General features: G+C 46.4%; 1 protein-coding gene across 1 annotated transcript; it reads left to right on the top strand.

The window, feature by feature from the left end:
- Window positions 1-798: 798 nt before the first annotated feature.
- On the top strand, window positions 799-2,162 carry LOC137364140 (probable G-protein coupled receptor 139). The gene is made up of 2 exons (XM_068027533.1): window positions 799-886; window positions 1,228-2,162. Exons 1-2 carry the CDS (start codon window positions 799-801, stop codon window positions 2,160-2,162), a joined length of 1,023 nt encoding a protein of 340 aa, XP_067883634.1.
- Window positions 2,163-21,358: the final 19,196 nt, after the last annotated feature.

Below are 21,358 nucleotides of genomic sequence, written 5' to 3' on the forward strand. Positions count from 1 at the left end.
CCCGCAGCTGCTGCTCTTTTTAAACAACGCTGGTCTCACTCAGTCTCCTTCTTTCCCTCTGTCTCTGCTCTTCTTAAACACCGCTGATCTCACTCAGTCTCCTTTCCCGCTGTCGCTACTCGTTTTAAACACCACTGTTCTCACTCAGTCTCACTCTTTCTCGCTGTCGCTGCTCTTTTTAAACAACACTGGTCTCACTCAATCTCCTTCTTTCCCGCTGTCGCTGTTCTTTTGAAACAACGCTGCTGTCACTCGGTCTCCCAGGTAGTCCAAACCCCGACACTGCAGTGGGTCAGATTGCAGTGAATGGCCAATCCCACGCAGTGTTGAGGGAGTCCATTCTCCAATACTGTGGTGGATCAGAATGTGGGAAATGTATAATCCCAGACAGGCTGGTGGGAGACTAATCCCCGATATTCTGCTGGTTTGGATTGTGGGGAATGTCCAATCACAGACAGGCTAGAGGGAGACCAATCCCCGATTCTGTGGTAGTTTAGATCGCGGGGAATATCCAACGCCAGATAGGGTGGAGGTAGTCCAATCCCTGATACTCTAGAGGTTTAGATTGCGGAGAATGTACAACCCCAGGCAGGCTGGACCGAGACCATTCCCCGATACTCTGGTGGTTTAGACTGCAGGATAAATCCAATATCAGACCGGCTGTAGGGAGACTAATCCCTGATACTTTGGTGGTTTAATTTGCAGGGAATGTCCAATCCCAGGCAGGGTGGAGGGAGACCAATCCCCGATACTCTTGTGGTTTAGATAGCGTGGAATATCCAATCAAAGACAATATGAATGGAGTCCAATCCCAGACATTGTGGTGCTTCAGATTGTGGGGGATTTCCATTCCAAGACTGGGTGGAGGGAGACCAATGCATCCCAGGTAAATTTGTGCTGGGGTTCAGATCTAATGGGGAAAGCTGGGCATTCAGAATAGCCTGCGAATCACTTGAAATTTGAGGCCGGTGGTTTCAATTATATAGTTAATACGCTGACCTTCATCCTGAAAGCACTCGGTTCATTGCTTCTTGCCGTGCCTCTGTTGAAACTGGAAGTAGGGCTCTTAGAGGCGGGGTTAGATCCCTGGTTGAGATTCTATATCCTCTGACCCACATTCAATGCACTTGTTTGTGGCACGTAAATACTGACCTTAGTGTCTGGGTTAGACTCGGAGCTTGTTTGATCAGTAATTTCAAGGACCATTTTTCTTTCTGTCTCTTACAGCTAATTTACTGGCGATTGTGATCCTGTCCTGGGGAAAATGCGGCCTTTCAACCTGCACCACTCGCTACCTGGTGACGATGGCAACAGCGGATCTGCTTTTCATTATCACTATGGTGATACTGTGGACTATCGGTTATTATTATTTCCCGCCACCTTACCTAAATATTCCTTCTGTGTGTCGTGTTGTCGCTTTCCTGAGTCATGCAGCTACAGACTGTTCTGTCTGGTTCACAGTTGCTTTCACTTTTGATCGATTTGTGCTCATCTCTTCCCAGAAGCTGAAAGCAAAATATTGCACTGAGAAAACTGCAGTTGTGGTTTTAGCAACAACCTGTATTCTACTCTGTCTCAAAAACATTCCCTTCTATTTTGCACATGACCCTGGAGAGATAACCGACAATGTACCATGGGGCTGTTATACAAAGCCAAGCTATTTTAGTGAGCCCGGATGGGTGGGATTTGATTGGTTTGATAAGGTTTTAACCCCATTACTCCCATTTGCTTTAATTCTGTTACTCAATGCTCTGACGGTCAGGTACATTTTAGTGGCCAGTCGAGTCCGTAAGGGACTCAGGTGTCAGAGCAAGGGAGCGAATTGCAGTGACCCAGAAATGGAGAGCAGAAGGAAGTCTGTGATATTACTCTTTACCATATCTGGCAACTTCATACTTCTGTGGTTGGTATATTTCATAGATTTCTTATTTTATAACATTACAGGAAGAGATCCTGGGGTTTACAACGATTCCGAATATATAGTTCTACAAGTTGGATTTATGCTGCTGAGTTTAAGTTGCTGCACAAACACATTTATTTATGGCGCTACTCAGTCCAAGTTCAGAGAACAGGTCAAGAGTGTGGTGAAATATCCGGTGACATTAATTATTCAATTAATGAAAAGACAAAACAATAGACAGGAATCCAGAGGCGGAGTCTAGTAAGTTCATCATGAATGTAATATTTGCCCCAAGAGATGACGGACAGCTGTATGACACGAAATAAACAAATGACACGGGGAGTTGGCATGTTTGGCGTTGAAGCTTGGGGGAAGTGGAGGGTTGTGGCGGGGCGGGGGGGGGGGGGATGCGTCAGAGCGTCCACTTCAGGACAGCAGAGGGAACAGCAGCCAAAGAATTATCTCCACAGGTTTGTTTCTCAGCGTCTGCTCAGAAAGCAAAGCTTGGAATAACAAACGCTAAATGTTGCAGAGGCTGGAAATCTTCCCTTGTTAGTTGATTATTGTTGTTTGTTTTACTTTTGGAACCTTAATTGATTCCATCCCCCTTCCATTTCCCCCACTGGTCATTTCCATCTCTCTCTGTCACACTCACCCATACCGCAGCACCCCCTGCCCCCGCTTCTCCCCTCCTCCACACCCCCCGCTCTGGTCCCTGATTCAATCTGTATGAGTGAGAGTTTTGGGCGGGGATATCGTACACATGTTGAGGAAGTGGGGCTGCGCTCAGCATAGGAGCTGACAGTCGGATCTGCAGCTTGGCGGCTGCTCAGTCAGAGCTGGTTGAGTCTCATCCTGGCTCCCATTTCAACCGATATTGTTCACAGTTCAGTCCATTTAGATACTGCCCCTCTATCTTGGAACTATATGTCAAAACTCCTCTCAAAAGAAAAAAATAAAACAGCCCTTGAAGCCTCTGTCCTTGTAAAATACTGCCCGATCTCCAACTTCTGTTTCCTCTCCAAAGTCCTTGAATGTGTTATCGTCTGCCATATCCATGCCGAACTTTCCCTACAATCAGGATTTAGTCCCTGCCTCAGTACTGAAACGGCTCATAGCAAAGTCACAAATGACCTTCAATGTCACTTTGGCAACGGTAGAAAATCCCTCCGCTCCCTTCTTGGCCGTTCTGCAGCCTTTGGCGCATTTTACCACAACATCCTCTTCGAATGCCTCTCCACTATCATTCAGCTGTGTGGTACTGATCGTGCCTTGTTTTATTCCTACCTATCTGATCTTAGCCAGAGGACCACCTGAAATGGCTTTGCTTTCCATTTGCGCAACTGTTCTTTGCCCCTCCTATTTTTCATCAACATGCTGCTCCTCGGCGACATCATCCAAAAACAAATCAGTGAACATATGTATATTGAGGACACCCAACGCGACCGCTCCATCACTGTTCTCGAGCCCTCGAACTAATTTTCGGTAATATAGAAGCCATTGACTTCTAACACTACCACAACTCCTGGAAACTATCTGTTGCAGAATCATACTGTGAGCAGCCATGATGTCATATTTGAACCCCGAATGAGCCTCTGGCCAGATATCAGTGCCGTCCCGGAGACGGTCTATTTCCAGCTCCAGAAACATCTCTCAACGCCCTCCACGCCGAAGCCCATTTGCTGCAGAAATCCTCATCACTGCCTGTGATTCATCTGAAATTGACAATTCCACTGTACATTTAACTGGTCTCCCACAGACCACCGTCCATAATCTTCAGCTCATCCAAAACCCTGCTGCCATGTGCTTACTCACATCAAGTCCCATTCGCCCATCATCCCTGTGCTTGTTGACATACAATGGCTCACAGCAAAACCACGCCTCAATTTTAGGAACATAGGAACAGGAGTAGGCAATTCAGCGCGTCAATACTGCTCCGTCTTCCAATAAGATCATGGTGGATCGTCTACATCTATAACACTTTCCGGCGCTCTCCCCATATCCCTTGATATCATTATTAACCAGATATATTTTGCTTTCTGTCTAGAACATGCTAAATGATTAATCTTCCACAGCCCTCTGGTTTAGAGAATTCCAAAGTTTCACCACCCTCTGAGTGAAGACATTCTTCCTCATCTCAGTCATAAATGGGCTGCAACTTATTCTGTGACTATGTCTCCTGGATTTAGACTCAGCGCCCAGGGCAGACATCCTATCTACATTCACCCTCTCACGCCCTGCAAGAATTTTCTAAGTGTCAATAAGATCACCTCTCATTCCTCGAAACTCTAGATAGTACAGGCCCAATTTCCTCAATCTATTTCCATCACTCCGTTCCACCATCCCACAGATTATTCGAGTGAACCTCTGTTGCACACCCTCTACAGCAAGTATATCCTTCCTTAGATGAGGAGACCAAAACTGTACACAATATTCCAGGTGCGGTATCACCAAGACCCCATATAATTGCTGCAAGACTTCTTTGCTCCTGTGCTGAAAACCACTTGTGATGATGGCCAAAACGCCATTTGCCTTCTTATTTGTTGCTGCATGTGCATGCTAGTTTATAGTGATTCGAGACATGTTCTTTCAACATCAACAATTCCAAACCTTCCATCATTTAAGAAATGCCAACCATTTCTGTTTTTGTACCAAAGTGGATAACTTCACACTTATTCACATTAGATCCCATCTGCCATGTTGTTGCCCATTCACTCAGCCTGTCCAGGACACCGAAACCTCCCTGCATCCTGCTCAAACCTGATACTTCCAACTAGTTTTGTGTAATCAGAAATTTTGGGAATATTACGTTCAGTCTCGATATCCAAATCATTTATATAGATTGTGAACAGCACTGATCCTTTCTATACACCACTAGTAACATCCTGCCATCCTGAGAATGACACCTTGTTCCTCATGCCTCATTTATGCTAGTACTGTTCGGGAGGGTTTAAACTAGTTTGGGAGGGGGATGGGAACCGGACTTGTAGTCCAGGGACCAGTGGGTCCACTCAGAAAGACAAAGAGTGTAGTGAGGTATTGGGGAAGGTAGCACTGTCGCAGAGGACAGATGGGCACGGAGAAGGGTTAAAGTGCGTATACTTCAACGCAAGAAGCATCAGGAATAAGGTGAGTGAATTGAAGGCGTGGATGGGCACTTGGGACTACGATGTTGTGGCCATCACTGAAACGTGGATAGGTGAGGGGGAGGAATGGTTCTTGGAGGTACCTGGTTCTAGATGTTTTCATAAGATTAGGAATGGTGGTAAAAGAGGTGGGGGGGGGTGGCATTGTTAGTTAGAAATAGTGTAACAACTGCTGAAAGAATTTTCGAGGAGGATCTGCCGACTGAGGCACTGTGGGTTGAGGTCAGGAACAGGAAAGGAGCAGTCACCTTGATGGGAGTTTTCTATCGGCCCCCCAATAGCAGCAGGGAGGTGGAAGAGCAGATTGGGAAACAGATTTTGGAAAGGAGCAGAAGTCACAGGGTAGTAATTATGGGGGATTTCAACTTCCCAAATATTGATTGGCAACTCTTTAGATCGAATAGTTTGGATGGGGTAGTGTTTGTGCAGTATGTCCAGGAAGCTTTTCTGACTCAGTATGTAGACTGCCCGACCAGAGGGGAGGCAATATTGGATTTGGTACTAGGTAATGAACCAGGGCAAGTGATAGAGCTGTTGGTGGGCGAGCACTTTGGAGATAGTGATCACAATTCTGTAGCATTCACTGTGGTAATGGAGAGGGATAGGTATGTGCAACAGGGCAAGGTTTACAATTGGGGGAAGGGTAGATATGATGCTGTCAGGCAGGAACTGAGGAGCATAAGTTGGGAGCATATGCTGGCAGGGAAGGGCACGGTCGAAATGTGGAACTTTTTCAAGGAGCAGATAGTAGGGGCCATTGATAAGCATGTCCCTGTCAGACAGGGAAGGGATGGTCATGTGAGGGAACCGTGGTTGACAAGAGAGGTTGAGAGTCTTGTTAGGAAGAAGAAGGATGCGTATATAAGGTTGAGGAAAAAGGGCACAGGCATAGCTCTGGAGGGATACAAGATGGCCAGGAAGGATCTGAAGAAAGGGATTAGGAGAGCTAAGAGAGGGCATGAAAAATGCTTGGCGGGTAGGATAAAAGAAAACCCCAAGGCCTTTTACGCGTATGTCAGAAATATGAGGATGACTAGGGGGACCGTAGGTCCGGTCAAGGACAATAGCGGGAGACTGTGTGTTGAGCCGGAAGAGATAAGTGAGGTTTTGAATGAGTACTTCTCTTCGGTATTTACGAATGAGAAGGGGTGTATTACTGAAGAGGACGGTGTGAAACAGACTGGTAAGCTCGAGGAAGTGCTCGTTAGGAGGGAAGATGTGTTGGGGTTTTTGAATAACTTGAAGATAGACAAGTCTCCCGGGCCTGACGGGGTATATCCAAGGATGTTATGGGAAGCAAGGGATGAAATTGCAGAGCCGCTGGCAATGATCTTTTCATCTTCTCTGTTGACGGGGGTGGTACCAGGTGATTGGAGGGTGGCAAATGTTGTGCCCCTGTTCAAGAAAGGGAATAGGAACAACCCTGGGAATTACAGGCCAGTTAGTCTTACTTCGGTGGTAGGCAAGTTGATGGAAAAGGTGCTGAGGGATAGGATTTCTGAGCATCTGGAAAGACACTGCTTGATTCGGGACAGTCAGCACGGTTTTGTGAGGGGTAGGTCTTGCCTCACAAGCCTGATTGAATTCTTTGAGCAGGTGACCAAGCAAGTGGATGAGGGTAAACCAGTGGATGTGGTGTACATGGATTTTAGTAAGGCATTTGATAAGGTCCCCCATGGTAGACTTATGGAGAAAGTCAGGAGGCATGGGATAGTGGGGAATGTGGCCAGTTGGATTAAGAATTGGCTAACTGATAGAAGGCAGAGAGTGGTCTTAGATGGTAAATACTCAGCCTGGAGCCCAGTTACCAGTGGCGTGCCACAGGGATCAGTTCTGGGTCCTCTCCTGTTTGTGATTTTTATTAACGACTTGGATGAGGAAGTCGAAGGGTGGGTCAGTAAATTTGCAGATGATACAAAGGTTGGTGGAGTTGTGGATACCGAGGAGGGCTATTGTCGTCTGCAAAGGGACTTGGATAGGTTGCAGTGCTGGGCTGAAAAGTGGCAGATGGAGTTTAACCCTGAAAAGTGTGAGGTCGTCCATTTTGGAAGGACAAACACGAATGCAAAATACTGGGTTAACGGTAGGGTTCTTGGGCATGTGGAGGAGCAGAGAGACCTTGGGGTCTATGTGCATAGATCGTTGAAAGTTGCAACTCAAGTGGATAGGGCTGTGAAGAAGGCATATGGGGTGTTAGCGTTCATTAGCAGAGGGATTGAATTTAAGAGCCGTGAGGTGATAATGCAGCTGTACAGGACCTTGGTAAGGCCTCATTTGGAGTACTGTGTGCAGTTCTGGTCGCCTCATTTTAGGAAGGATGTGGAAGCCTTGGAGAGGGTGCAGAGGAGATTTACCAGGATGTTGCCTGGAATGGAGAATAAGTCTTACGAGGAAAGGCTGAACATTATAGGCCTCTTCTCATTAGAACGGAGAAGGATGAGGGGTGACATGATAGAGGTTTATAAGATGATCAGGGGAATAGATAGGGTAGACAGTCAGAAACTTTTTCCCCGGGTGGAGCAAAGCGTTACAAGGGGTCATAAATTTAAGGTGAAGGGTGGGAGATATAAGGGGGATGTCAGGGGAAGGTTCTTTACCCAGAGAGTGGTCGGGGCATGGAATGCCTTGCCTGCGGAAGTTGTTGAGTCAGAAACTTTAGGGACTTTCAAACGGCTTTTAGATAGGTATATGGATAAAGGAGAATGATGGGGTATAGATTAAATTGTCCTTGACAGAGGACAAAGGATCGGCACAACATCGTGGGCCGAAGGGCCTGTTCTGTGCTGTATTTTTCTATGTTCTATGTTCTATGCCTGTTAGCCAATTATCAATGCATACTATTATATTATCCCCAATCCCATAAACTCAAATAGTTTTTACTAACCACCTGCGTGGGTCCAAATCAAAAGCCTTCTGAAAATCCAAATACATCACACACACTCGTTCTTCTTTATCTATGCTATAAAGAACATCCTCAAAACACTCCATCAGGATTGTTAAATGCGATTTCCCTTCCACAAATCCATGTTGACTCTGCCAATCGTATCATAATTTTCTCAGCGTCCAGCTATCCCATCCTTTATAATACATTCTACCATTATCCCTACTACTGAAGTCAAACTAACAGGTTTGTAATTCCCTGTGTTCTCTCTCCCTCTTTTCTTAAGTATTATAGTTAACTTGCTACTTTCCAGTCTCCAGAACCTTTCCAGTATCTACAGAATTTTGAAAGATAACCGCCAATGCATTCACTATCTCGATAGCCATCGCCTTCAAAACTCTGGGATGTAGCGTATCTGGTCCAGGGTAAAGGCCTCTTCGGGTATATAATTGAAACCCCCCGACCCGGGCGCGGCTTGACCACATCCAACCGGAACTCGACCCAGGCGTGAGAACTTTAACTTTTTGCACCTGACCCGACCCGACCCGACGATCATAATAAAGTTAATGATTTCAAACAGGCTATTGTGTTCCACCTTATCCCAATGTCGGGGGGAGGGGGGGCGGGAGACGGTGTGTGAGCCATGCCATGAGGGTTTGAACATTAGCAAAACAGAGGCCAATGATCTTTTTCACAGTGCGATTCCTAAGCTCAGTGAATTCAATTCAGAGAGATTGATCTGCTTGCTCTCCACCTCCCTTTTTAAATAGTGGGGGTACATTAACTATCCTCCAGTCTGTAGGAACTGTTCCAGAGTTGATAGAACCTTTGAACGAACGAAGAACGAAGAACAAAGAAGAACGAAGAAAATTACAGCACAGGAACAGGCCCTTCGGCCCTCCAAACCTACGCCGATCCAAACCCTCTATCTAAACCTGTCGCCTATTTTCTAAGGGTATGTATCTCTTTACTTCCTGCCCATTCATGTAACTGTCTAGATACATCTTAAAAGATGCTATCGTGCCCGCGTCTACCACCTCCACTGGCAATGCGTTCCAGGCACCCACCACCCTCTGCGTAAAGCACTTTCCACGCATATCCCCCCTAAACTTTTCCCCTTTCACTTTGAACACGTGTCCCCTTGTAATTGAATCCCCCACTCTGGGAAAAAGCTTCTTGCTATCCACCCTGTCTATACCTCTCATGATTTTGTACACCTCAATCAGGTCCCCCCTCAACCTTCGTCTTTCTAATGAAATTAATCCTAATCCACTCAACCTCTCTTCGTAGCTAGCGCCCTCCATACCAGGCAACATCCTGGTGAACCTCCTCTGCACCCTCTCCAAAGCATCCACATCCTTTTGGTAATGTGGCGACCAGAACTGCACGCAGTATTCCAAATGTGGCCGAACCAAAGTCCTATACAACTGTAACATGACCTGCCAACTCTTGTACTCAATACCCCGTCCGATGAAGGAAAGCATGCCGTATGCCTTCTTGACCACTCTATTGACCTGCGTTGCCACCTTCAGGGAACAATTGACCTGACACCCAAATCTCTCTGGACATCAATTTTCCCCAGGACTTTTCCATTTACTGTATAGTTCACTCTTGAATTGGATCTTCCAAAATGCATCACCTCGCATTTGCCCTGATTGAACTCCATCTGCCATTTCTCTGCCCAACTCTCCAGTCTATCTATATTCTGCTGTACTCTCCGACAGTCCCCTTCACTATCTGCTACTCCACCAATCTTAGTGTCGTCTGCAAACTTGCTGATCAGACCACCTATACTTTCCTCCAAATCATTTATGTATATCACAAACAACAGTGGTCCCAGCACGGATCCCTGTGGAACACCACTGGTGACACGTCTCAATTTTGAGGAACTCCCTTCCACTGCTACTAACTGTCTCCTGTTGCCCAGCCAGTTCTTTATCCATCTAGCTATGACACGCTGGACCCCATGCGCCTTCACTTTCTCCATCAGCCTGCCATGGGGAACCTTATCAAACGCCTTACTGAAATCCATGTATACGACATCTGCAGCCTTTCCCTCATCAATCAACATTGTCACTTCCTCAAAGAATTCTATTAAGTTGGTAAGACATGACCTCCCCTGCACAAAACCATGTTGCCTATCACTGATAAGCCCATTTTCTTCCAAATGGGAATATATCCTATCCCTCAGTATCTTCTCCAGCAGCTTCCCTACCACTGACGTCAGGCTCACCGGTCTATAATTACCTGGATTATTGCTGCTACCCTTCTGAAACAAGGGGACAACATTAGCAATTATCCAGTCCTCCAGGACCTCACCCGTGTTTAAGGATGTTGCAAAGATATCTCTCAAGGCCCCAGCTATTTCCTCTCTCGCTTCCCTCAGTAACCTGGGATAGATTCCATCCGGACCTGGGGACTTGTCCACCTTAATGCCTTTTAGAATACCCAACATTTCCTCCCTCCTTATGCCGACTTGACCGAGATTAATCAAACATCTGTCCCAACCTCAACATCCGTCATGTCCCTCTCCTCGGTGAATACCGATGCAAAGTACTCATTTAGAATCTCACCCATTTTCGCTGACTCCATGCATAACTTTCTTCCTTTGTCCTTGAGTGGGCCAGTCCTTTCTCTAGTTACCCTATTGCTCCTTATATATGAATAAAAGGCTTTGGGATTTTCCTTAACCCTGTTTGCTAAAGATATTTTATGACCCCTTTTAGCCCTCTTAATTCCTCGTTTCAGATTGCGCCTACAATCCCGATATTCTTTCAAAGCTTCGTCTTTCTTCAGCCTCCTAGACCTTATGCATGCTTCCTTTTTCCTCTTAGCTAGTCTCACAATTTCACCTGTCATCCATGGTTCCCTAATCTTGCCATTTCTATCCCTCATTTTCACAGGAACACGTCTCTCCTGCACGCAAATCAACCTCTCTTTGAAAGCCTCCCACATAACAAATGTGGATTTACCTTCATACAGCTGCTCCCAATCTACGTTCCCCAGCTCCTGCCGAATTTTGGTATAGTTGGCCTTCCCCCAATTTAGCAGCCTTCCTTTAGAACCACTCTCGTCTTTGTCCATGAGTATTCTAAAACTTACGGAATTGTGATCACTATTCCCCAAGTAGTCCCATACTGAAACGTCAACCACCTGGCCCGGCTCATTCCCCAACACCAGGTCCAGTATGGCTCCTTCCCGAGTTGGACTATTTACATACTGCTCTAGAAAACCCTCCAGGATGCTCCTTACAAATTCTGCTCCATCTAGACCAATAACACTAAGTGAATCCCAGTCAATGTTGGGAAAATTAAAATCTCCTATCACCACCACCCTGTTGCTCCTATATCTTTCCATAATCTGTTTACATATTTGTACCTCTATCTCACGCTCGCTGTTGGGAGGCCTGTAGTACAGACCCAACATTGTTACCGCACCATTCCTATTTCTGAGTTCTGCCCATATTGCCTCACAGCTCGAGTCCTCCATAGTGCCTTCCTTCAGCACAGCTGTGATTTTCTCTTTGACCAGTAATGCAACTCCTCCACCCCTTTTACCTCCCTCTCTATACCGCCTGAAGCATCGGTATCCTGGGATATTTAGTTGCCAATCATGCCCTTCCCTTAACCAAGTCTCAGTAATAGCAATGACATCATACTCCCAGGTACTAATCCAAGCCCTAAGTTCATCTGCCTTACCTACTGCACTTCTTGCATAAAAACAAATACACCTCAGACCACCAGTCCCTTTGCTTTCATCATCTGCTCCCTGCCTACTCTTTCCCTTAGTCACGCTGACTTCATTATCTCGTTCCTTACAGGCTTTAGTTACTACCTCCTTACTCTCCACTGACCTCATTTGGTTCCCATCCCCCTGCCACATTACTTTAAACCCTCCCCAACAGCGTTAGCAGAAGCTCCCCCAAGGACATTGGTTCCAGTCCGGCCCACGTGTAGACCGTCCAATTTGTCATCGTCCCACCTCACCCAGAACCGGTCCCAATGTCCCAAAATTCTGAACCCCTCCCTCCTGCAACATCTCTCAAGCCACGCATTCATCCTGACTATTCTTTCATTTCTACTCTGACTATCACGTGGCACTGGTAGCAATCCTGAGATTACTACCTCTCAGGTCCTACTTTTTAACTTGGCTCCTAACTCCCTAAATTCTGCTTGTAGGACCTCATCCCGTTTTTTACCTATATCATTGGTGCCTATGTGCACAACGACAACTGGCTGTTCACCCTCCCCCATCAGAATGTTCTGCAGCCGATCTGAGACATCCCTGATTCGTGCACCTGGGAGGCAACATACCATTCGGGAGTCTCGTTTTCGACCACAGAACCGCCTATCTACTCCCCTTACAATCGAATCCCCTATGACTATAGCACTTCCACTCTTTTTTCCGCCCTTCTGAACAGCAGAGCCAGCCACGGTGCCATGAACCTGGCTACTGCTGCCTTCCCCTGGTGAGCCATCTCCCTCAAAGTATCCAAAACGGTATACCTGTTGGAGGGAGATGACCGCAGGGGACACCTGAGCTGCCTTCCAGCTCTTTCTCTGCCTTTTGGTCACCCATTGCCTTTCTCCCACAGCAATCCTAATCTGCGGTGTGACCAGTTCGCTAAACGTGCTATACACTACCTCCTCAGCATCGCAGATGCTTCAAAGTGAGTCCATCCGCAGATCCAGAGCCGTCATGCGGTCTAACAAGAGCTGCAGCTGGACACACTTTCTGCACGTGAAGTAGTCAGGGACATCAGCCATGTCCCTGACCTCCCACATTGAGCAAGAGGAGCATGTCACGGGTCTGAGATCTCCTGCCATTTTTAATCTTAAGCTTAAACTTTTAACCGGCCCAAATATATGGGGTTTTACTTACCCAGCAGCCCCCTGAAGATGACCACCAATGCATCCACTATTTCTAGGGCCACTTCCTTAAATTCTCTGATATGCAGACCATCAGGCCCTGGGAATTTATCGGCCTTCAATCCCATCATTTTCTCCAACACCATTTCTCTACTAATACTGATTTCTTTCAGTTCCTCTCCTTCACTAAGCCCTGTGTTTCCCAACATTTCTGTTCTGATATTTGTGTTAAATGAAAAAGGAACGAAAAGTTTTTAACCAATCACATGATGAAAAAAAAAGAGAAATAGAAAAAGCCTTACCTTATCTACACACCACCGAGTCCGTTTATTTTGGTTAGAGGAGCAGGGCTGGTGGGAGACACTACAGGTGTAGTGTCTCGGGTTCAGAAAGGGCCCAAATATATCGGTTTTTACTTACCCAGCAGCCCCCTGGTCTCCGCCGAAAACCAAAAGAAATTAAGTTTACTTTAAACTGACCTTCCCAGCTGCTCACTCGCTCACAGTCTCTGCTCCTGAAAACACTGCTGCAATGAAAGGCAAGTTATTTTAAACGGCCCAAATATATAGGGTTTTACTTACCCAGCAGCTCCCTGGTCTCCGCCGAAAACAAAATGAAATTAAGTTTACTTTAAACTGACCTTCCCAGCTGCTCACTCGCTCGCACTCTCTGCTCCCGAAAAAGCTGCTGCAATGAAAGGTAAGTTATTTTAAACGGCCCAAATATATAGAGTTTACTTACCCAGCAGCTCCCTGGTCTCCGCCGAAAACAGAAAGAAATTAAGTTTACTTTAAACTGACCTTCCCAGCTGCTCACTCGCTCGCACTCTCTGCTCCCGAAAACACTGCTGCACTGAAAGGCAAGTTATTTTAAACGGCCCAAATATATAGAGTTTACTTACCCAGCAGCTCCCTGGTCTACGCCGAAAACAGAAAGAAATTAAGTTTACTTTATACTGACCTTCCCAGCTGCTCACTCGCTCGTACTCTCTGCTCCCGAAAACACTGCTGCAATGAAAGGCAAGTTATTTTAAACGGCCCAAATATATCGGGTTTTACTTACCCAGCAGCTCCCTGGTCTCCGCCGAAAACAAAAAGAAATTAAGTTTACTTTAAACTCACCGTCCCAGCTGCTCATTCGCTCGCACACTCTGCTCCCGAAAACACTGCTACAATGAAAGGCAAGTTATTTTAAACGGCCCAAATATATAGGGCTTTACTTACCCAGCATCCCCCTGGTCTCCGCCGAAAACAAAAAGAAATTCAGTTTACTTTAAACTGACCTTCCCAGCTGCTCACTCGCTCGCACTCTTTGCTCCCGAAAAAACAGCTGCAATGAAAGACAAGTTATTTTAAACAGCCCAAATATATAGGGTTTTACTTACCCAGCAGCCCCCTGAATATGACCACAAATGCATCCACTATTTCGAGGGCCACTTCCTTAAGTTCTCTGATATGCAGACCATCAGGCCCTGGGAATTTATCGGCCTTCAATCCCATCATTTTCCCCAACACTATTTCTCTACTAATACTGATTTCTTTCATTTCCTCTCCTTCACAAAGCCATGTGTTTCCCAACATTTCTGTTCTGATATTTGTGTCCTCATTTGTAAATGCAGAACCAAAGTGTGCATTTGGTTGGTCAGCCATTTAATTAATCCCCATAATAAATTCCCCTGGTTCTGACTTGAATGGACCTACATTTGTCTTCACCAATCTTTTTCTCTTCACATACCGAAAGAAACTTTTACAGTCCGTTTTTATGTTCCCCGCAAGATTGCTCTCGGACTGTATTTTCCCCTTCTTAATCAATCCCTTGTTCCTCCTTTGCTGAATTCTAAACAGCTCCCAATCCTCAGGACTGTTGTGTTTCCTGGCGCATTTTTATGCCTCTTCGTTGGATCTAATGCTATCTCTAATTTCCCTTGTAAATCATGGCTTGGCTACCTTTCCCGTTTTACCTTTGCACCAGACATGGATAAACAATTGTTGCAATTCATCTATCCGCTCTTTAAATGTTTGTCATTGCCTATCCACCGTCATCCCTTCAAGTAACGTTTCTCAATCCATCATAGCCAACTCCCGCCTCATACCTTTGTAGCTTCCTTTATGAAGATTCTGGATCCTTGTCTCAGAATCAACTATGTCACTCTCCATCTTGATGAAGAAGTCTATCATATTGTGGTCGCTCGTCCCCAAGGGGTTTTGCACCACTAGATTGTCAATTATTCCACTCTCATTACACAATACCCAGTCTGGATGGCCTTGTCTCTAGTTAGTTCCACTTCGTATTGGCCCAGAAAGCAATCCCGTATACAATCCAACAGTTCTTCCTCGATTTTGACTAATCTGATTTGCCAAGCTATATGCAGAATAAATTCACCCATATTTTCAAATGCAACTCTAATTTCCTGTTTAATGCCGTTCGCAACATCACCAGTTTGGGGGCCTAGATAGAACCCTCACTGACGTTTTTCTGCCAGTTAGTGTTTCTCAGCTCTACCCATACAGATTCCCCAGCGTCAGAGCTAATAACCTTCCTCACTATTGCGCTAATTTCCTCTTTAACCATCTCCACCTGCTCGTGTCCCTGTCTCACTGCAGTTACTGTCCCCTCTCACCATCTCCATCAGCTCCTGTCCCTGTCTCACTGCATTTTATGCTCCCCCTCACACCCTCGCCATCTCCATCTGCTTGTGTCTCTGTCTCACAGTAGTTACTGTGCCCACTTTTGCCTTCTCCATCTGCTGGTGTCCCTGTCGCACTGCTGATATTGCCCCAACACATCTCCATCTGCTGGTGTGCCTGTCTCACTGCAGTTTCTGCCCCCTTTCTCCATCGCCACCTTCTGGTGTTCCTTTCTCACTGCAGTTACTGGCATCCTCCCACCATCTCCATCTGCTGGTACACCTGTCTGACGGCAGTTACTTTTCTTCCTCTAACAATCTCCATCAGCTGATGCCCACATGCCACTGCTGTAACTGCCCCCGTCACAATCTCCATCTGCTAGTGTCCCGGTCTCACTGCAGTTTCTGATCCTCTCACCATCTCACAATCACTCTGATTTGCAGCTTTGTCCATTTTGCTCTGCGCCCATGGTGAGTTTAGTTGAATCCAGATTTGCAGCAATGACAACCTTTGAGAAACCATTTATGAATCTTCTGCAGCGCACGTCGTGCCTCAATGGGTCAGATTATCAATAAAATATATTAACAATTTAAGATGATGGGGTAGAATGCCACATACCCATGTTGCTAATGACACATAGCTAGGCAGCATTGAGAGAAGTGTAGCTGGAAGCAGACGTCTTTAAAGCGGATACTTGGACCGCCGGTAGGTCTGAATGCAGTGGCGAGCTCGCTGTACAATGTGGCCCTGGGGATCCTGCCACCTCCCATGCGGCTCACATGGCCAAGCCATCTCAAGCGCCGCTGACTCAGTAGTGTGCATAAGCTGTGGATGTTGACCGCCTCGAGGACTACTGTGTTGGAGATGCGGTCCTGCCACCTGATGCCAAGGATTCACCGGAGGCAGCGAAGATGGAATGAATTGAGACTTCGCTTTTGGCTGACATACGTTGTCCAGGCTTCGCTACTGGAGAGCAAGGTACTGAGGACACAGGCTTGATATACTCTGACTTTTGTGTTCTGTGTCAGTGCACAATTTTCCCACACTCTCTTGGCCAGTTTGGACATAGCAGTGGAAGCCTTTCCCATGTGCTTGTTGATTTCTGCATCGAGATACAGGTTACTGGTGATAGTTGCGCCTAGGTAGGTGAACACTTGAACCACTTCCAGAGCGTGGTCGCCAATATTGATGGATGGAGCATTTCTGACGTCCTGTCCCATGATGTTCGTTTTCTTGAGGCTGATGGTTAGTCCAAATTCGTTGCAGGCAGCCGCAAACCTATCGATGAAACTCTGCAGACACTCTTCAGTGTGAGATGTTAATGCAGCATCGTCAGCAAAGCGGAGTTCCCTGATGACGATTTTCCTTACTTTAGTCTTAGCTCTTCGGCGGGCAAGGTTGAACAACCTGCCACCTCATTAAACCCCATTGGTCTTTTCTCTTAATGTTTCCTTCATTATTTGTGCCAGCTATTCCTCATGTCACATCTCAGTGAAGCCTCTTGTCAATGAATATTATGGAAAAGGTACCATCTCAATGCAAGTTATTGCTAACATTCATGACAATTTGTTAATAATTATCCACTAGATGAGCAACAGCAGATGAATCAAAAGAAATTATCATACTTGACATTTCTGATCGGGTTCTTTGAGGAGGTAATAGACATGGTAGATGGGGAACTTCCCTAGATGGAATCTAGGCACTATATGACTATGACATAGCTTTACGTTGTGGGGTGATAGATATAGGACAGATGTCAGACGTAGTTTCTTTGCTCAGAGAGTAGTAGGGGCGTGGAACGCCTTGCTTGCAACAGTAGTAGACTCTCCAACATTAAGGGCATTTAAGTGGTCATTGGATAGACATATGGATGAAAATGGAATATTGTAGGTCAGATGTTTTCACAGGTCGGCGCAACATCGAGGGCCGAAGGTCCTGTACTGCGCTGTAATGTTCTATGTTCTATGAATGAGAGGTGCTCTCATTGAAACTTACACAATTCTTACAGGGCATGACAGAGCAGATGCCGTTTGGATGTTTCCTCTGGCTGGTGAGGCAAGAACAGTCTCAGAGTATGGGGAAGGCCATTTAAGACTGGGTGAGGAGAAACCTCTTTACTCAGAAGGTTGTGAATCTGTGAAATTCTCTCACCCAGGGGGCTGCGTAGATCAAACAGTGATTATGTTCAAGACAGAACTTTCTGCTTTTATTCCTGGTGAAATATGGACACTTTTGATGAAACGCAGTTCAGGAAACGTGTCATTTGCTTTTCACAAGCTTTTGAGGTTGCCTCACAAAACACTGGCAGCAGTGGAATTCTTACCCACGTCCCTAATGGGACTGAAGCCTAAATGCAACGCCTTGGACCACTCGGCCGTGCTACCACATGAAAGCGAATTTTACGAGTTGGCTGACAGTTTAAAGTAGTGGGACCGCGAATCCATTGACCTCTGCTCGCATTGTTTTGAATTTAACCCTCATCATTACTGTATTACAGGATAGCTGTGTTTTACATTTCTCCAACACGTGAAAGAATCTTGCATCCGAGTCTCATTATTCCGTGGGTGGGGTTGTGGTCTATACTTGGGTATTGGTTACATTGCTGTCTTACTGTGTTTGCTCAAAGCTGCAAAGTCCTCATAATTGGATGTGTCACAGTTTTGCAGCCCCTCAGTCCAAGGCTCATCCTGAACTTGGCCTCAGAGCACAGTTTCACAGTGGAGCTGAGCCACTGCGGCCTGTTGTGCCTCCACAGGCAGATCGCTTGCGGTCGAGGATCAGATGCGGGCCTGTGTTATGGAAATTGCAGGGAAAAGGAAGGGGCACCAGATAGTTTCAGCGGGGAATTGAGCAATTTCCTTCACAACTTCAGTGGTCCCTTTAAAGACCTTGTGTTCATAAATGGAATGAAAAATTTTGTGTTCACACACGGCAAACTCCCAGCTTCTCAGACATTTGCCGAAGTGTCACTGAAACTGAACAAGAAACTTGCTGACACCCTCCAGCCCCAGGCGCTGTGTGACATCTTCGGGGCCGAGACACTGGTGCCCATTCTCGGGGCTCAGACACTGTTTCACAATCTCGTGGCCCATAAATCTTAACCACATCCTCGGAGGCAAGGCGCAGTGTCACATCCTCGGCGACCAACAGTAGCTTACATCCTTGTATTCCAGAAACCAGTTCACACCTCTGGGTCCAAACGCTACTTCACATCCTCGGTGCTCAGAAATTGCCTGATATCCTCGGGACCGGGGCACCCTGATAGATTCAGCCCGCTTTATGAGGGTTAAAACAAGGATAACGTTCCAAGCAACCCTGATGCTTTTTCAATGCGAGAAGTATAACAGGGAAGGCAGATGAACTTAGCGCTTGGATTAGTACTTGGAAATATGATGTTGTTGCTATGACAGAGACTTGGTTGAGAGAAGGGCAGGATTGGCAGCCAAATTTTCCAGGCTTTAGAAGCTTCAGGCGGGTTAGAGGGGCATGTAAAAGGGGTGGGAGAGTTGCATTACTGGTTCAGGAGAATATCACAGCTGTACTGCGAGACGACACCTCAGAGGGGTCATGCGAGGCAATATGGGTGGAGCTCAGGAATAGGGAGGGTGCAGTCATGATGTTGGGGGTTTACTACAGTCCTCCCAACAGCCAATGCCAGGTGGAGGAGCAGATATGCAGACAGATTTTGCAAAGATGTAAAGTTAACTGGGTTGTTGTGGTGGGTGATTTTAACTTACCCGATATTGACTGGGACTCACTTAGTGCTAGGGGTTTGGATGGGGCAGAATTTGTGAGGAGCATCCAGGAGGGCTTCTTGAAACAGTATGTAGATAGTCCAACTAGATATGGTGCCATTCTGGACCTGGTATTGGGAAATGAGCCCGGCCAGGTGGTCGAAGTTTCAGTGGGGGAGCATTTCGGAAGCAGTGACCATAATTCCATAAGATTTAAGGTACTTGTGGATGAGGATAAGAGTAGTCCTCAGGTGAAGGTGCTAAACTGGGAGAAGGCTAATTATAACAATATTAGGCAGGAAATGAAGAAGTTAGATTGGGGGCGGGTTTTTGAGGGTAAATCAACATCTGACATGTGGGAGTCTTTCAAACGTTAGCTGATTAGAATCCAGGATCAGCATGTTCCTGTGTGGAAGAAAGACACGTGTGGCAAGTTTCGGGAAGCTTAGATAAAGAGCAAGAGGGTACCCAGGGAAAGGGTTGGCCCACTCAAGGACAGAGATGGGAATCTATGTGTGGAGCCAGAGGAAATGGGCGAGGTGCTAAATGAGTATTTTGCATCAGTATTCACCAAAGAGAAGGACTTGGTGGATGATGAGCCTAGGGAAGGAAGTACAGAAAGTCTCAGACATCTCATTATCAAAAAGGAGGAGGTGTTGGGTGTCTTGCACAGCATTAAGGTAGATAAGTCCCCAGGGCCTGATGGGATCTACCCTGGAATACTGAGGGAGGCAAGGAAAGAAATTGCTTTGGCCCTGACAGAAATCTTTGCATTCTCATTGGCTACAGGTGAGCTCCCAGAGGACTGACGAATAGCCAATGTTTTTCCTTTGATTAAAGAATGGTGGCAAGGATAATCCAGAAAATTATAGGCCGGTGAGCCTTACGTCAGTGGTAGGGAAACTATTAGAGAGGATTCATCGGGACAGGAGTTACTCCCATTTGGAAACAAACGAACTTATTAGCGAGAGACCGCACGGATTTTTGAAGGGGAGGTCGTGTCTTACTAATTTGATTGAGTTTTTTGAGGAAGTGACGAAGATGATTGATGAGGGAAGGGCGGAGGATGTTGTCTATATGGACTTTAGTAAAGCCTTTGACAAAGTCCCGCATGGCAGACTGGTGCAAAAGGTGAAGTCACACGGGATCAGAGGTGAGCTGGCAAGATGGATACAGAACTGGCTCGGTCATAGAAGACAGAGGGTAACAGTGGATGGGTGTTTTTCTGAATAGAGGGATGTGATTCGTGGTGTTCCGCAGGGATCAGTGCTGGGACCTTTGCTGTTTGTAGTATATATAAAAGATTTGGAGGAAAATGTAGCTGGTCTCATTAGTAAGTTTGCGGACGACACAAAGGTTGGTGGAGTTGTGGATAATGATGAGGACTGTCAGAGGATACAGCAGGATATAGATCGGTTCGAGACTTGGGCAGAGGAATGGCAGATGGAGTTTAATCCGGACAAATGTGAGGTAATGCATTTTGGAAGGTCTCATGTAGGTGGGAGGTAGACAGTAAATGGCAGAAACCTTAGGAGTATTGACAGGCAGAGAGGTCTGGGCGTACATGTCCACTGGTCACTCAAAGTGGCAACGCAGGTGGATAAGGTAGTCAAGAAGGCTTATGGCTTGCTTGCCTTCATCGGTCGGGGCATAGAGTATAAAAATAGGCAAGTCATGTTGTAGCTGGACAGAACCTTAGTTAGACCACACTTAGAATATTGAGTGCAATTCTGGTCGCCACACTACCAGAAGGACGTGGAGGCTTTGGTGGGAGCAGAGGAGGTTTACCAGGATGTTGGATGGTCTGGAGGGCATTAGCCATGAGGAGAGGTCGGAAAAACTCGGATTGTTTTCACTGGAACGACGGAGGTGGAGGGCCGACATGATAGAGGTTTACAAAGTTATGAGCGGCATGGACAGAGTGGATATTCAGAAGCTTTTTCCCAGGGTGGAAGAGTCAGTTACTAGGGGACATAGGTTTAAGGTGCGAGGGGCAAAGTTTAGAGGGGATGTGCGAAGCAAGTTTTTTACACAGAGGGTGGTGAGTGCCTGGAACTTGCTGCCAGGGGAGGTGGTGGAAGCTGATATGATAGCGACGTTTAAGGGACATCTTGACAAATGTATAAATTGGAAGGGAATAGAGGGATATCGGCCCCGGAAGTGCAGAAGGTTTAGGCAGGCATCAAGATCGGTGCAGGCTTG

The sequence above is a fragment of the Heterodontus francisci genome, unplaced genomic scaffold, assembly GCF_036365525.1.
Source record: "Heterodontus francisci isolate sHetFra1 unplaced genomic scaffold, sHetFra1.hap1 HAP1_SCAFFOLD_70_3, whole genome shotgun sequence".
Lineage (NCBI taxonomy): Eukaryota > Metazoa > Chordata > Chondrichthyes > Heterodontiformes > Heterodontidae > Heterodontus > Heterodontus francisci.